We start from the raw sequence: 17,219 nt of genomic DNA, 5'->3' as shown, positions 1-17,219 counted from the left end.
ATGACACCAAAACAATTCGAGGACCTGCTTCAATGGATTAGTCCCTATTTGAAGAAATCGTCTCAACGAAGGAAAGTAATAACCCCGAGCGAGCGGATGTGCGTAACTTTACGTTATTTGTGCACTGAAGATGCTCAAATAACCATAGCAATGGCCTATCGAATAAGTCCCACGTCAATAAGTCGAATTATCAACGAAACTTGCGAAGCTATTTGGACTGTAATGCTAAGTAACGATATATTAAAAGTACCTACTACTGAAGACGAGTGGAGACAAATTGCACACGATTTTGAATCAAAATGGAATTTTGATCACTGCGTAGGCGCAATAGATGGAAAGCATGTTGCTATGCAAACCCCTCATCGATCAGGTTCAATGTTCTTCAATTATAAAAAAACGCACTCTATGGTACTGAAGGCTGTGTGTGATGCAAATTACTTGTTTACAATGGTCGATATAGGTGATACAGGAAGGAACAGCGATGGTGGGGTATTCTCCAATAGTGCTCTTGGCCAGTGTATTTTAGAAAACCGATTGCATTTTCCTCCGGATGAAGAAATTGAGCAAACATCCATCAAATTTCCTTATGTATTTGTGGATGACGAGGCTTTTCCTCTGAAAGTGAACATAATGAAACCTTATCCAGCAGCACCATTGGGATGCAAAGAACGAATTTACAACTATCGATTATCAAGGGCGAGGAGAATAATAGAAAACTGTTTTGGCATTGCGGCATCACGGTTCAGGATTTTTCGAAGGCCTATCATTGCAAAAGTTGAAACTGTTGTGAAAGTAACCAAGGCTGTTGTAGCTTTGCACAACTTTTGTATGATAAAAAGACCAAATCAAGTTGAATCACTCTATCGTCCTCCAGGATACAGTGACAATGAGACACAAAATGGATTTAAACCAGGTGAATGGAGATCTTTTGTCACTGACTACACTGGATTGATAAACATTGGAAAGCTTGGCACACAAAACTACACAAGAAATGCAAAAACTGTTCGAGACAGTTTTAGGGACTACTTCTGTTCTGTAGCTGGTTCTGTACCATGGCAAATACAAATGACAAACAGCACAACAAATCCTTTTGACCATCATTAATTATAGCAACTTATCTTACAGAATCCCCCACAATGCGTAGATTATTTTCTTCCATGAAATTAGTTGAAATGTTGTAAAATATCAAAATGTGCTAGTAATGACATAACTCTATTTATAATTCGTCTAGCAATAAGAATGAACAGTTAAAACTAAACATTTCAATGCAATCCCCAAAAATGTAAATAACAAACAATAACTCATTGTTCTTCACTTATGAGTTCAAACATAACTTGAGAAATTTTACAACGTGCTTTATTTCTCATTTTTGGGGTCAATTGTTTCATTTGACCAACAATGCTTCCACAAAAAAGACTGTCTGGATCATCTTGATCATGATTGTTTTCCTTTTTACCCAACAGCTGTGAATCATGTAAAGCTTTGACCATAAGGGCATCAACCATTTCACTTGTGTCTTGTTTTCTCTTGCGTCGTTCGGAGTAGTTACTACTTGGTTGAGTTTTCTTCATCTGAATATGTTGATCTGGGGTAACAGGAACTGGCGAGGCAGGCGAGTTTGACATTAAAGAACTTGAGGAGACATCAGATAAAGCAGGAGAAGTAGTGGGAAATATATTTTCAAATGGTTGTGTTGGAGATCCTTCATTGACGATGGATATGTTGCCATAGGTTTCGTGTGTTGAACAAATCTCATGCAGGAAACTTAATTCATTAAAAAATTCACAATTTGGCAATTTCTTACAACCTGGATCACCAGATTTCCCTTCCCTGCTTTTTTGTAGTTTGCTGTTATTCTTGTCCATTCACTTTTTAAAATTGCGATGTCTACGCAAATATTTCAAAAGAAAGGTTTTCATTTTCTTAAAAACTGCAGTATTACGATAAATTAAATGTATGTACGTCAGTACGTATATGATAAAGCAAATTATATCAACATTTATGAACAAAGTTAAACCAACCTGTGACACGAAGCTGTGTAGCAACTTGTCTCCAAGCTTCATCTTTCTTTGGCTTCTCCTTATATGATCTAGCTGAAACGTCCCATAGGCATGGTCTGTCTCGCACTAACTCTATCACTGTGTTATTAAAATGTTTTTGCTACGACTGTCCAATTTCGTCACATTGATTGTACTTGAAGACATAAAATCAGTTCTTGGTATAGGACAAAGGTTAACACTGGAATGTGATGGGTCTTGAAGTAATTCTGCTAAACGACTATCGGATATTGTCAATAAATCGTTGTTGTTTGAATTGTAGACTTCGTTTGTGCCGTCCATGTTGTTTATGAACTCGCGGGCAACAATGTTCAGGCAGTAGTTCAGGCTAAACATAGCCCGCACGTCTACTTGATTTTGATTGGTTTGTAAAGATATTTTCCAATGAAAGAAAGAAAAAAGTTGAAATTTTTCAACTTTCTTTTTTCCTTGCGCAGAAAAATATTTCCGACCGAAGATTATGGGGCGCCAAATTGGACTTTATTCTAAACTTACAATACAACATAACATACTAAAATTACACATGGCAAACCTTATATACTTCGAGACAAATCTAAAAAATATATGCGAAACTTTTCATATACGTTCGAAACTTCTTGTATCGTATCGTCAAAATTTATAGCGTTCCAATTTTCATATACGGTATGGCGAACTTTTTACATCGTGTTCCAATTTTCATATACGGTATGTCGAACTTTTTACATCGTGTTCCAATTTTCATATACGGTATGGCGAACTTTTTACATCGTATTCCAATTTTCATATACGGTATGGCGAACTTTTTACATCGTGTTGCATAATGCTTTGCGATCCCACTCTGGATTTCATATGAATTTAAATATATTAGTGCCCAGGTCCCAGGTTTTTAGAGAAGTGTATTGTTTTGATTTTGACGCCGCCATATTGACACTGTATTCACGTTAAAACAGAGAGCATTAAATCTTATGGATGATTTTCATATGGCGAGTTTTTATAACGACATGCACCAGTTATCCTTCTATTTAAGTCGACTTCAGAGTTTCTTTCAGAACCTTATCAACGACCTTCAGAATCAGATACCTTATACTCCAACCTACAATTGCCATAGAAGGTACACAGGCACAAGAGGTCAACCGCGACTCGAAATATCTAAGAGATTAGTAGAATGTCTAAGGGAATTGCACTTTTCTTGGACTAGAATCGCTGAATTATTGGGTATCTCAACAAAAACATTACAACGAAGACGTGTAGAGTTTCAAATTGATGTAGAAGAATCTTGGTCTACCATAAGTGACATTGAACTTAGAGAAACAATGCAAGAGATTATGAGTGTTACTCCAGGAATAGGACAAACACGTATGGTAGGTGCACTGAGGAGCCGAAATATAAGGGTCCAACGGTCACGTGTGAGGACATTAATGCGTGAATTGGATCCAGTTGGAACAGCACTTCGTTGGCGGGGAGCAATTTGCAGAAGAAATTACAATGTGGGTTGTGCAAATGCTCTGTGGCACATCGACGGGAACCATAAAATGATTCGCTGGCGAATGGTGGCTCATACATCCATTGATGGCTACTCCAAGTTGATACCATATTTAAGCTGTGCTACTAACAACAAAGCAAACACAGTTTTAGAATTATTCCAAGATGCATGTCGTTCATATGGATTACCTTCAAGAGTGAGATGTGATCATGGACTTGAAAACGTGGGTGTTGCTCGAATGATGTTGGAGTGCCGTGGAACAAACAGGGGAAGTATCATCACAGGTGCTTCAGTTCACAACCAATGAGTTGAAAGGCTTCAAAGAGATGTTACTACTGGTGTTCTAAAGGCTTATATTGATCAATTTAACATGATGGAACATTCAGGTCTTCTTGATCCTGCCAATGAGGTACATCTTCTTGCACTACAGCTTGTTTTTGTCACAGTCATTAATCAGTCCTTACAAGAGTTTGTTAATCAATGGAATCACCATGGAATCAGTACTGAAGGAGGGCTATCACCTTTGCAACTTTGGTCAGAAAGCATTGTAAGATGTGCAACACAAAGCAACTCAACTTTAGACAATGTACTATCAAGCAATGAAGTTGAATCATATGAAATAGAAGCACGTGATGAAATTGAAAATGTAGCTGGTGTGGTTGTACCTGAAACAACACTAAATTTAACTGAAGATCAGTTTGCTTATATTGCAGCTTTAGCAAGTCAAAACAACAACTTATTTAACAAAGTTCACACGTACATGCATTTTGTGAATGCCATTAACGCAACGTTTTAAGAATTTTTAGAAGAGTGAACCACTTGCATAAAGAAAATGTTATTACGTTTGTAAAAAAAATCTGTATGATTTTTGTCTGAGCATGCACTTAGTAATTAATTTCAACTTTAATGTTTTCGTGAAAACGCACATGGTAATACTCGATTGAAAATGGTGGTGGTATAAAATATATAATTGCTTTTGAAATGAAAAGTTCCCTGCCACCCCCAGATAATCCGCCCCTGATGATCACGCATGTCAATGCAATTGAAGTATATATCAAGTCACACAGTAACTATGTGTAAGATTCCTCTGTAATATTCATGTAATAATATACGTAGATATGCCGGACTAATTTCAACAATTTGTCAAACAATGTCGACTATTACAGTAAGAATTGGCAACAAAAATTAAGTTTGCCATCTATGTTAGGGAATACATTTGAAACATTGGAAATTTTTCAATTTCCGAGTAAATACATTGAAATAAAAACAACTTATTAAGCAACAATCAAAACGCTTTTGCTATCTTGAATTTGTACTTTCATTAACAGATATGACGTAACAACAAGGGTAAAATGATATGATTCTTCTAAAGCAGCGAAATTGTCAAAGTATTTCTATCATCGAAATTATCCAGAAGATTACGCGCCTCCTGAGCAAGACTTGATAAAGCAGCCCGAAAGTTTCCAGTATTTTCAGCCATGTATTGAGAGTTTATTTTGATTGAATTATTATGTTTAAAGTCGAGATAGCACGATGTCGAATGCAAACATGTTGTCAATATGGCGGCGTCAAATCAAAACAATACACTTCTCTAAAACACAGGACCTGGGCACTAATATATTTAAATTCATATGAAATCCAGAGTGGGATCAAAGCATTATGCAACACGATTTAAAAGTTCGCCATACCGTATATGAAAATTGGAACACGATGTAAAAGTTCGCCATATCGTATAGCAATTGGAACACGATGTAAAAAGTTCATACCGTATATGAAAATTGGAACGCTATAAATTTTGACGATACGATACAAGAAGTTTCGAACGTATATGAAAAGTTTCGCATATATTTTTTAGATTTGTCTCGAAGTATATAAAGTTTGCCATGTATAATTTTAGTATGTTATGTTGTATTGTAAGTTTAGAATAAAGTCCAATTTGGCGCCCCATAGAAGATAGAGAAACACGACTAGAGCGCATGCTCAGCTTAAAGAATTTTCCAAGATAGGAAAGTTTTCAATAAGTGGAAATCCGCCTTAATGGCTGTTTTTAACTTTTAACAGTAAACCCTACGGAAAAGCCAGCCTTTCCTGTAAGGCTGTATTTTCCCTATGTTTTTCGTTCAAACATTGAAATGGATTTGATCAAGTTTTCAAGAAGAGTTTATAAAAATTATCAAGACTAAGAGGCTCTTTGAACAACGATAAAAATATCATAAAATAAAAACATTCAAAAGCCGAATACATGTCTCTTATACGTAATCATGTGTATTATTTATGCATGAAATTACACTGACTATAACAGGGAAAGAACATTAAAGAATAATTTACGTCACTATCATTTAAGTCAATTTTTTTGATCACAATGTGTTCCTTCGAGTAACTCTCCTTATACTGCAGTGCTTGCATAATATTATTCCTAACACGGTTTTTATATGCACATAAAAAACATGTGACTTGGACGAGACTTGAACTCGCACCTTCGCCGCAGTTGCCAGTTGGGTTGGCTCTATACGTTTGCAACCCATCGGGGCAAATCCTTTACAACGAGGGCATCTCTTATCACACTTAATTTTCCTGAGCTGAACAGCTTCATGTGTAAAGAAATAAATGCTACTCAAGACATCTAATTTGTGCTTTATGCAGATCCACCCGTGTTATTAGTTCATTTTGAAATCAAATGTCATCATGAACTACAGCATATGAATATATGAATATAACACTTCTCACCCCCTCCCCCCCCAAAAAAATTGATCAATCTTCACCAGGCGCGCATGCAGGACCAGCTAGGATAGTGGAAGTCGCTCTTTATTTATTTTATATTGAATTACATATAGTGGGATGCAATCATGAAAGATGTTGTAGTAAGATGAGATAAGTTGGTATAAGATATACTCATATTATCATATATATATTCTTCACTACTGTATTGCAATATAATACTGTCTGATGATTTCTTGGGAGTCAAAACGAAACGTTACGCTTTTTAATAGCTCTCTTCAGTAATACTCATATTTAAAATCGCTGATTATTTTGTTGTACCTCTCTTCAGGTATAATTGATTAATTATCATAAGATTTTCACGTGCTCAGAAATTTTCATCAGAAATTTTATCAGAAAATAAGACTCGTGGGGGCTCAGAAAATTTCTGTCTATGAATGTATAAAAAATTAATGATCATTTCGAATCGACGCGCAATCAGTGAACATGGCAAAGTTCATGCAGTTTTCACACAAAATACTTGTAAAAACAATGACAAATTTTTCACTATTTCAAATAATTTCACACGAAAGCACTTTATTCCTACTCTCATTGTGAGGTAAACATGCACTTAATCGCGTTTGGTTGTTTACAGGACCGTCGGGTATGATTGGGGCTGACTATGGATGTGTGTAACAATTATTTTTTCGACCGAGTGAGCTATTTTTTCGAACGTAAGTGTGACCCATAATTGTCTCGACCAACTATATACAGTTAGTCCGTTACACCTTTACATTTTTGCAGTTTCTATAGAGTACATTTTAACACATGCTTTTGTACCAAAAAAATAGGTACCAAGTGCGTACAAGTAGGTAGCCTGGGGACAGTATAGGAATATAAAGTAGGGCCACTTCGCTATGCAACTGGCTGCTGCATATTTAATTAGTTTACTGGCTGCCGTTTGCCATATCGTCAATCCTGTTGGTCACATAATGCAATTTACTGGCTGCCAATATGGTAATCACATGCGTAATAAGATATGCGTGGCATGAAAGAATTCAATGTAGTGGCCCTACTGTATGTTCTCTTTACTGTGGACTGGGAAATAGTTATGATGTCAAGAATTATTCGACTGAGATCAATGTTATCTGATGAAACGTAGCTAAGGCGTTTCCAATCGAGATTGTACCCACATTTCATAATAAACGCTGAGTTGCAACGTCAATCATAACGAAAATAACTGACTACAACGAACGAAAATATGTACTGCATCAAACAAATGTTTCGATAAAATGTAATACCCATATTCAAGATCTTATTTTAATCACAAAAAATGTTAAGACTATCAAGTGTACGCTGCGCGAAATTTTTAGTGAAAGTATTCCAAAATAGGTGGCAGAAGTCTGTTTTGGAATACATTGACTTTTTTTAGAAGTTCTTAACTAAATTAGAGAGCGAGGGAACTCTCTAACTTAGTTAGAATATTGCAATTTGCAAAATCCCTTTTATGTGCATATTTTTGTGTTGGTGTGTTTAGATGTTATTTCGCACTAAATAATTATATACATATGGTATAATCGAAATTTTCAATTGATCATCTGCAAACACCAATCGAAGAGTTGAAGACAAAGATTTTGTCTTTCTGAAAATGCTTAATTCTAATTAATGATAGTACTCAATCTAATACGAGTAAAAATAATTGGTCACACTTAGTTACCGTAAGAAGCGTTAATTGACCACGACAGGCTTCGTCATTCTAAAAGAAACAAGAGCCACAAAACTGTTACATTTGATGAGTGGAAAAAACACTTACAGCTTTGACTGACTACGTTTTCTCGTCCTCTGCAACTGAAAAATACTAAACAACAAGTTAGTGGTGTGGAAAAACAAGCAAACAGGCTAACAAACAAATAAACGGACACATACCGCTGTTTTATTCTGCAACTGTTGCCATGAAATGAATAAGTGTAAGAACAATAGTAAAATACAATCATGAATTGACAAACTGTTGAAGTTCGTGTATTTCGTAAAACCAGTGTTTGCACAAGATCTGTTGAAAATTTTGTCGAAACTCGTAATTTAATATAATTAGCAGAACACAGCTGTGAATTGCAAACATTTGTATGAAAGACTTACTTCGATGTTAACAGGAAATTGTTGTCAGATTAAATTGCTTGTAAAATAACCTTGTGTTTAAAATAACTTTATCAGAAAATGTTTGTGTTCACCATATTTTAACTACTAGGTAGACACGCTATTATAACGTCCCTCAATATTACAACAGAGCCAATTATAGATTTAACGTCGACAGCTTTATAGACTGATATGATAATTACTTCAATTTCAGATAGACCGAATGTAATTTAAAGATTTTGCAATACTCTACCAGTGTATTGCAAATTCTTTATGTAACTAATAAATCAATTGTAAATTAAATTTCATTTCAATGTTATACAGAAGATCCGAACATTTTAACGTTCACAAGAAGCCTTATCTCTTACCTCCATATTAACATGATAACAAGCATTTTAACTTATTCGTGCTAACTTCTATCAATGGTATAGAACAAGTGCCGGCCAGTCAATGTGCTGGCAACACATCACTTTAATCCCAAAACTCTCAATAATTGCAAGCATCTATAGCACGATATACAAATAGACTTTGAAAACATAATACTATGAAAGCATTACTATTTCATAGAGGTATGATTCTCTACTGGTCAGTTCGGAAAAATTGATATCAAGGGTGAGGAAAGAACTAACGGGTCTGGTCTAAAGGGCCCCCTGTTAGATTAGAAGATTATTATTATACAATGAATTAAAACAAGAAAAATTGCAGGGCATAACCTTACGTATAAAACATTTAAATTTAAAGGCTAACGAGCGAAATCATACTAGAGAACAAGAATGCTTAAGGCTAAAGTTACATTTGTACTAACACTATGTAGATGGTATTATATTGTTGTGGTTGTTGCATTTTAATATGGGTATCAAAGGGAGGCCCTTTGAATAATTTTTCACGGGTCCCCAGTTGTGCTGCTACGCCACTGTTGTTGTGATATTGCTCACAGCCATTTTTCTTCTTTATCTTCTGTGATTATCAACCGTTCATTATGGTATTCATTTTTTAAATTGTTTGATTTAAACTGAATTTCTGAACTGATGGTTGTATTTGAAAGCATGGACACCCAAAGTATGATTTCGATGTCTATAGATCAGTTTTCATGCAATGCCGTGCATAAGGTCCGTCTGGTAAACCCTCGTGATAATACCACAGTAAAATGTTCTTGAGTTCACAAATTGAAATAAAGCACCAGCAAAGTGACGATGAAGTATTAAACAAAGGCAATAAGCGAAGCATGAAAGATCAGCTTTGAGATAAGCACAAACACAAACAAGACGAAGCACAAACCGAATGATGCATGATAAACAAAAGAAAATCCCGTTGTTTTCTGTCTTTTTAAGTCTCACCAGAATGAAAAACTGAAGTTTTACGCTTGAGCTTCCTTTACTAGTGGAAAATTTTAATATCACACATTACGATCTTAATTACTTTACAAATACCTACTTTTCTTAAAACGATTTAAACTCTTCCAATTAACTACAACGTAAATCTTACCACGGCCTCTTCATAATCATAATTCACGTTTTACCGCCAAGCATCTCTATTCTCGGAAACCAAGATCATTATTTACAAAGATCTTCTCTTCTCTTCAATCAAATTAAAAACCATAGAATGATTTCATCTTTAGCAAGGTAATCCCTAACGTCACTACGAAGAATTTTCCAAACTTCATTCGGCACAGCGAAAACTTGCCTTCTACAACTGGGCGCCTTCGCTCGACATGACATTGGCATTGCAAATAAGGAAAATGCTTGGTTAATATAATCAAACGTCCGTTTATTACGTAATTTGCACACCAAAGGCTTGAATTTGTAAATCTCCAACTTCAGTCTGCGTTGTAAATAAATTTTCAAAGGAACAAAAATGTCCAATGATTTTAGAGAAGAAAGGAAAATGCGACTACAATTTGTGTATATTGAGGTAAATCGGTCGAAATTTTCGGTATTTGTTACTGGTCACAGATCACTTGTGACAGATGTATTCGACAAGTTTAATGATATTAAGACGACGCCGCAAGGGATTAATTTCAGAGTTGATAAATTAGGAGATACTATGAGATTGCAAATATTTGGAACATCAGCGGATTATCTACCAATGATAAAAGCTGCAACAATCGAAGAAATCTTCGCGCATGGATTCGAAACCGGGCCAAATTTCAATATCGAAGCGGATTCATTCACTTTATCAAGAATGGTTTATTGTGATAAATGAGGATAAGAAGTTCTTTGAACATTGATGACGCGAATAAAAACATTCAAAATACGAATTCTAATTATATGTATTCACAAAATGTACAACCAAATGCTATATAACATTTAAGAATATGTCGATAACTTCGCCAATGTCATATTAGGTGAATCTCTTTTAAAATAAATTAAGTCAAGCTTGGAGGAACGTTTCCGACTGAAGCATTTCTAAAATAACTGTCGCAGATTGTAAAATTGTTTAACGAAAATTTTCGAGACTGTTAGTTAAGTTAAATGTAAATATAATATACACGTCGGCAATGTACGGACGACTTTCGAAGTTACAATTACAAAGGATTGAACAAGAATGATATTTAAAAATGAAAGTTCCATAGTAAAGAAAATGAAGTCCACGCTACAGAACGTATACATTTTAATGGTATATACTTTATCCCTATATTAACCAAAGTGACTAACTGATGGACGACTAACACTTATGTGCTCTTTCTTTGATCTATCATATCTCTGTACATCATTGCCACCTTCATTTCCAATATAGGAGGATATCATGTGACACACTTGTTGTTGTACCATCCAACCAAAGAGAGATTTCTGGTTGTCTCAACAACACTGTCATCTGAGCCTCTTCACTCTTTTAAATTCTTTCTCAGATATAAGAGGAGAACCATGAAGATGATTGTTGTTAATAGTACCAATATAATGCAATCCTCTTTTTTCCAGTTCAGCAACCATCACAAAATTAGAAAAAAATTGTCAGCAAAGATTTTGAAATTTCTTTCTGCAGGAAGAGTTGAACTCAACTTCAAAACAACATTTCTACCCAATCCACAACCAGAGACATTGCTTTCATCTTCAATTGTGGCATTCTTCCCTTGATAAATATCAAAAACATGCAAAAAGCCTGTTGATGAATATCGAGCCCAAAGCTTGAATCCCCATTTTCGATATTGCTTTAGCATTGATCTTCCCTTGAAGGCAACCATAACTTCATCAATGCATTGGTTTTCAGATGGACTTAAGTTATTGGCAATGTGCAAATAGGAAGCTAGCTTCTGAAACTGTTGTCTTGACATTACATCAGCTATAGGATTATAACGGATTTATGTTTCCCAATAGCAACCAACAGCAGGCATTTGCACTAATCCCATGTGAAAAAAGACCAACAAATGTTTCAAGTTCACAAGCTGATGTTTGAAGAGAAATTTCAACTTTTTGATGCACGTAATGATTGGACTCTTTAGCCAAATATTCCAACATGTCGCTGGTGACAAAATATTTGAAGTAGTTGTAGGGAGTGTCATCTTTTGGTTTGGGTTCAAGCTGTGCATCAATGAATTCTAAGTTTGAAGGTGGAACAAATGCTCCTTTCTTGTCAAACTTATATACAATTTTATGTTTTGCTTGGTTTCTTGCAGTTGAGGCATGGGCCACTTTTTCAGGAAATACATCACTTAAATCAATGTTCGTATCCTCGTTATGAGGACTGTCAGCCAGTATGTCCATATTATCATCTTGTTGTTCGGCAACATGGTTTTCATCACCAGGTGGTAACCATTCATCTGTTTCATCATCACCTGACAAATCACTCAACTCATTCTCTGAACCAATAACATAATCAATTATCTCATTTATGTCTTTAAAGCGATTTGACCTTTGAAAAAGCATGTATAAATCAATACTATATGTAAATAGCAAAAGAAACTATAGTCATAGTATGAAATTTCATTCTACACAGTACTTGACATGTTAAAGACATCATAAAATTGATATCAAGCAGGCATTTATTTCGTAATTTTTACAAAAAACCTCAACTTTATGTCGAATACTTCATGTAGCTTGTTTTATCTATTATTGACCAATGTAGATTTACTACAAGGATTTTTATCGAAACTTTTTGAACATAAAATATCAGTATTCTTTGCCAAAAGCTAGCATAAAATGTCTAAAAAAGCCCCTTTTTAAATATTATTAAAATTCATAGAACAAATCATCATATTTCAAAACAAAAAATGCAATTAAACTTACCACAAATTCTCTCCACACCTTTCTTCGTGACCCGCCATATTTGATTTAGGAAAATTGATGCTGGGGGGGGCGGACACATGTTTTATTAATACATATTAGCATTAAACGTGTAGCAAATAATCTACACTGGTGAATAAAATAAAAAAATATTGCATAACCTAACCGAATTTATTAGTGATTATCCAATGTAGCATATTTGCTACAAGGGTTAATATAGGGTTATAATGGCTGTTTTTAACTTTTAACAGTGAACCCTACGGGGAAAACTAGCCTTTCCTGTAAGGCTGTATTTTCCCTTTGTTTTACATGCAAATTCTAGCCCTACATCAAGATTTCGGTTTGCACGCAGCGAGTTTTCGAGCTAAATTAAAATACAAACTGGCTGAAAACAAAGCGAAATAGTTATAGCTTTTGCTTTTTTACGATTCCTTTGTTTGTAAGCTCTCGTTGCTCTTTTGTTGAAGGGAGTTTTCATGTAACATTTCAAGTGAAGTTAAAAGTATAAGTTTATGGTAAACTGCATTGCATAGGGTCACATGAGATGCTTCACATTCATGGCAAAATATGAAATATACGTAAGAAAACATACGTAAGAAAACATACGTAAGAAAACCCTTAATTTTTTGAATCCTAAGTAAGCGAGAAATCTGACACAAATTTCTTCATCCATATCCATTCTTTATAGTTGCATTATTTTATCAGCTCACTGCTTCATGACGATATGGGGGAATGAGTTCGCTAGACTTTGAAAAATAACTCAGCTTTGACGTCACAATAGGCAAAAAAGTAATAGCACTGATAATTGGTGGGTTGCAACCATCCCCTGGGAGTAAGAGAACAATGGAATGCTCGCCATGCTGGATGAAATTTGCATTGTGAATAAAGAAAATCCTTGGTTAAAGTCATCCAACATGGCGTCTATGACGTAGCTTGCAAACCAAGAATAGCGAGAACAGTACATAGCAGAGATGAGTACCATAAATAAAGTAATAGGTACAAAGGTAAAAGTCACTCGTGGTAGACTGTTATTGTAGACTTTCTCTTCCGAAACAATATACAAATTTTTCAGTTACATTGTCGTGGAAGTTACTCACACTAACTGGAAGTTTATCAGTTTTTTATATTTCCTTTTATGTCGCTGATTTCTCGAGTGCTAAAAAGTGAAAGTCTTCATGAAAATTTTTCTGTTAACCTTCATAACCTGCTAGGAAAAATAAATTAGAATAATACCTTAAATCAGGTAGTAAATACTCTTCAATTGGAATAACTGAACCCCTTTCAAGACAGTAACGGACGATAGGTTCGTAAGCTGCAAAAACTATTTTATTTATCGATAGTGTAGACAAAAATAACAATTCAACGGATAGCATAGTGATTTGCTCTGCTTCAAAGAAGCATGCGCTAGATCTGTATGACCGCGCAACGTTGTTCGACAATGTAATCCGCTGTCACCCAGTCTCAAGGCCTGGTAATGTGGGGATAATTCAGCTGACTCATTTTCTCTTCAAAGACAACAAATACAATTAGAAGCATAATAATTCTCAAACCAATCACTTTATTACGAATACAATTAGGTTAAAAAAACCAACCTGAAATAGTTCGTTTGGAAAACATATTAGATTGTAACACAATGAAATTTGCAATTTGCTAGTTGCAGCAACAAACGGGAAAAAAACTGAATTTATTTTGCAAAATTTACTGACGAAGACGTTGTGCGTACAGTTGGTGTGTACCAATCTATGTTATATACTCAGCACCAATCTCCCTCAATATAACGCGCCGCGCACTGGTGGCGTTTTGAAATTTTGAAATTCGAGTTGTTTATTGGTAACCAAATTCAATTGTTTGTACTCTGTAGTATTGTTTACAGCGAAGTGACAACCTTCTTCGTTCAAAAAAAACGCAATCATGGTTACTGTAATCAACGATCAGATCATCCTAGAAGAAGAATACGACGAAAATTATCAGCCAACAGAAGAAGGTACATTCAGTGCCAATTGCGAATTGGGACCGTGGTACCGGTACCGTCTAAAATTCATCTATGTTCCACTCTTTTTATTGCTAAAACTACTTTTTTAACGCTTTAAAAGTTTGTAAAATAAGTTGAATATACACATTTGACTCATCGCTTCCGAAATTGCCTTATTGAACAATAAAAACATATATCTCAGTTCTCTAATATACATGGGAAAATTTTTGTTTACATTTAGTTGAGCTTTATGCATTTCAAGAATGAGCTCACTTGCACTTTATCTCTTGACCACGTTGATGATGCACTAGCGAGCTTTTGAAAAGTAAAAACCCAGCCTTAACTAATAAACAGTCAAAGTTCATCATGAACGTTGACAATGTTTAGTTTATGGGGGAAAATATAAGTTAAAATAAAGTGAATGGTTGATAAACCCAAGAGTTTTGTTCCATGTTTGTTGATGTAGATTGTCCTGGTAATTGTAGTCTTGAGAAGGACTGTTGGTGTTGATGACTGACATTTCTGCATAAGATGATGCCTGTTAAGGTCCAACAGTCCTCAACACTTGACTATCCTGGACAATTTACACCTACAAACTAGAAAATCAAAATACGGTACTGGGAAGAAGTCAAATGGATTTCATAGATTTTACTTATGTTGTTGAATGATAGCACACCATTGAATTTGATTTTAATCATTCTATGTAGAAATTTTTGAGTATGCTGAGGCAATTGGAATTGATCCTCAAAAAGAAACGCAATTGCTTTGGATTGCAAGAGAAGGTATTGTGGCACCTTTGCCGCAAAACTGGAAACCATGGTAAGAAAGCTACGCTTTACATCTTTGTAAATGTAGATGGTCCAGGTTGGTATAGTCCTGAGAAGGACTGTTTTTGTTGTTGTTGATTGACGTTTCGACATCCTTAGCGGTAGTCATCTTCAGAGTCAAAAATGACTTTTGATGACTATACCAACCTGGATGATCTACATTTACAAACATGTAACGATACTCCCGGGTTCATACCATTTACTTTAAAGCAAAGCTTTGTTATTGTGTCAATCAGTATTCTTTTCAAAAGCTTTCACTCGGGTTTTTGATTGATGATTAATGGCAATAAAGAAATGACATTGTGAACTCATCACTAAACATATGTCCACATGAACCTAAGGTTGGTGACATTTGTGTCACACATCGACCGCATTATCCGTATATTGAGATTAAACTGTGATGGAATTTTTGATAGAGTGAGCACAATGTGATTATTAATAAATTTAATACAATTTGTATGCATGCATGGTTGTTGAATTTTGCCCTTTCTTGATTCCTTGGGTAATGGTTTTGCAGCCCTAACTTTTTTCTGTATTCATATATTTTGTTTTATGTTGTTCTCTTTTGAACATTTATGATTAGATGAGACAATTTTGGTGAGCAATGCTTAAACATGATATTGGATGTTTTGTTTTTGTGCTTTTGAGAAATTCACACTATCACAATACCTGCTTGGTATCATAACCAGGAAACAGAGAAACTACCATACAACTTCAGCATGAAATGTTGAGCACTGTTATTCACGAATAACTAATCAATAGCCCCCACACTCAAACAACCTTTGAATAAACTATATAGAACAGGGACCAAGGAAATTGGATGATCAAGTGGGTTAATATTCATTTATGCAAGTTTTACTTTATTTGTTTCTATTGAAATCAATTGTGTTTACTTATTACATTATATGAATATGTCCCCACCAATTGTCAGTCTACTCCGGTTCCCTGTCAAACGCAGTATTTGCTCATGTTCCTCAATTATTTTAAGTTAAAAAGACTTAGTTTGATACTCAACTATCGTCATATCCATTTCTCTATTGCCTGTAAATTGAATGAATGAAATACAGACGATTGAAGAAAGTACTTAAAAGTGTTCTTGCCAATTAAAATACTTCGAATGATTTCGACTATTCTTCAAGTTTGGATTCACTGTATTGGAAGTTCAACTCCTTGTACAAAGATAAAAATAACGTTAAAACTTAAAAACATTCGAGACGAATTAACAAGCCAGTCGTACGAAAAGTCCTTTCAATGAAAAATTATATGAAATCAAACAAATACTTCCTTGGGATGAACAGATTAAGTTCTCTCCAAAAAATAAGATCTTAATTGGTAAATTATAAGTAGAATATAAACTATCTACGTATGTTGTGAAAATTCAGCTGGTTTTTAAGTCGACGCATAACGATGTTATTTTTAAACGACTATGTGCAATTTGGCCACTGGTTAAACCTAAATTTAGCGAATTAAGTTCAGCTTGCCAAATGGAACTTATTAGATCTGTATGTTTCCGTAGTATGTTTCCTGTCATATTAGTGGTGCTTTTTCAAAACTTCATGTTTGAATATTAAGTTGTTTTTTTTTATGTTGGGAATCGTTTGCTACTCTTCGAAATTCACTCTACACGTAAATTTTTTTTCTTTCCTGTAGCCAGGATCCAAAAAATGAGATATATTATTTCAACTTTGCCACGGGCGAGCATATGGGATCATCCATGTGACGAATATTACGAAACATGGTCGAGGAAGAGCGAAAAAATTGGAAATGAGCGGTGGGCAGGTGAAGAAAACAACCGAGAAGAAAGGCTCAAAAAAGAAGAAAGATAAGAAGCCAAAATCACTGGATTTTCCC

General features: G+C 34.9%; 4 protein-coding genes and 1 long non-coding RNA gene across 5 annotated transcripts; 2 read left to right on the top strand and 3 right to left on the bottom strand.

Annotated features, from left to right (window-relative positions):
• LOC124445124 (protein ALP1-like) lies at positions 1-1,104 on the top strand. Its single transcript, XM_046995832.1, has one exon. It carries the CDS (start codon positions 1-3, stop codon positions 1,102-1,104), a length of 1,104 nt encoding a protein of 367 aa, XP_046851788.1.
• Positions 1,088-2,449, bottom strand: LOC124447065. Its single transcript, XM_046997967.1, has 2 exons — positions 2,022-2,449; positions 1,088-1,887 (listed from the first exon to the last, which is right to left on the bottom strand). Exon 2 carries the CDS (start codon positions 1,863-1,865, stop codon positions 1,302-1,304), a length of 564 nt encoding a protein of 187 aa, XP_046853923.1. The 5' UTR covers positions 1,866-1,887; positions 2,022-2,449; the 3' UTR covers positions 1,088-1,301.
• An 8,829-nt stretch (positions 2,450-11,278) lies between these two features.
• Positions 11,279-12,610, bottom strand: LOC124445123 (piggyBac transposable element-derived protein 3-like). Its single transcript, XM_046995831.1, has 3 exons — positions 12,573-12,610; positions 11,672-12,198; positions 11,279-11,628 (listed from the first exon to the last, which is right to left on the bottom strand). Exons 1-3 carry the CDS (start codon positions 12,608-12,610, stop codon positions 11,279-11,281), a joined length of 915 nt encoding a protein of 304 aa, XP_046851787.1.
• Positions 12,611-13,877: 1,267 nt separating this feature from the next.
• Positions 13,878-14,272, bottom strand: LOC124447301. Its single transcript, XR_006948679.1, has 2 exons — positions 14,162-14,272; positions 13,878-14,074 (listed from the first exon to the last, which is right to left on the bottom strand). It is a non-coding gene; the product is annotated as an uncharacterized LOC124447301 (long non-coding RNA).
• A 91-nt stretch (positions 14,273-14,363) lies between these two features.
• Positions 14,364-17,219, top strand: LOC124446688 (centrosomal protein of 164 kDa-like). Its single transcript, XM_046997540.1, is given in 4 exon segments — positions 14,364-14,553; positions 15,249-15,360; positions 17,019-17,063; positions 17,065-17,219. Coding segments are annotated over 4 exon segments (360 nt in total). The 5' UTR covers positions 14,364-14,480; the 3' UTR covers positions 17,195-17,219.

Source organism: Xenia sp. Carnegie-2017, unplaced genomic scaffold (genome assembly GCF_021976095.1).
Source record: "Xenia sp. Carnegie-2017 unplaced genomic scaffold, XeniaSp_v1 HiC_scaffold_22, whole genome shotgun sequence".
Taxonomy (NCBI): domain Eukaryota; kingdom Metazoa; phylum Cnidaria; class Anthozoa; order Malacalcyonacea; family Xeniidae; genus Xenia; species Xenia sp. Carnegie-2017.
The sequence above is the reverse complement of the archived record's forward strand: the minus strand, read 5'-3'. Positions and strand labels throughout refer to the sequence as shown.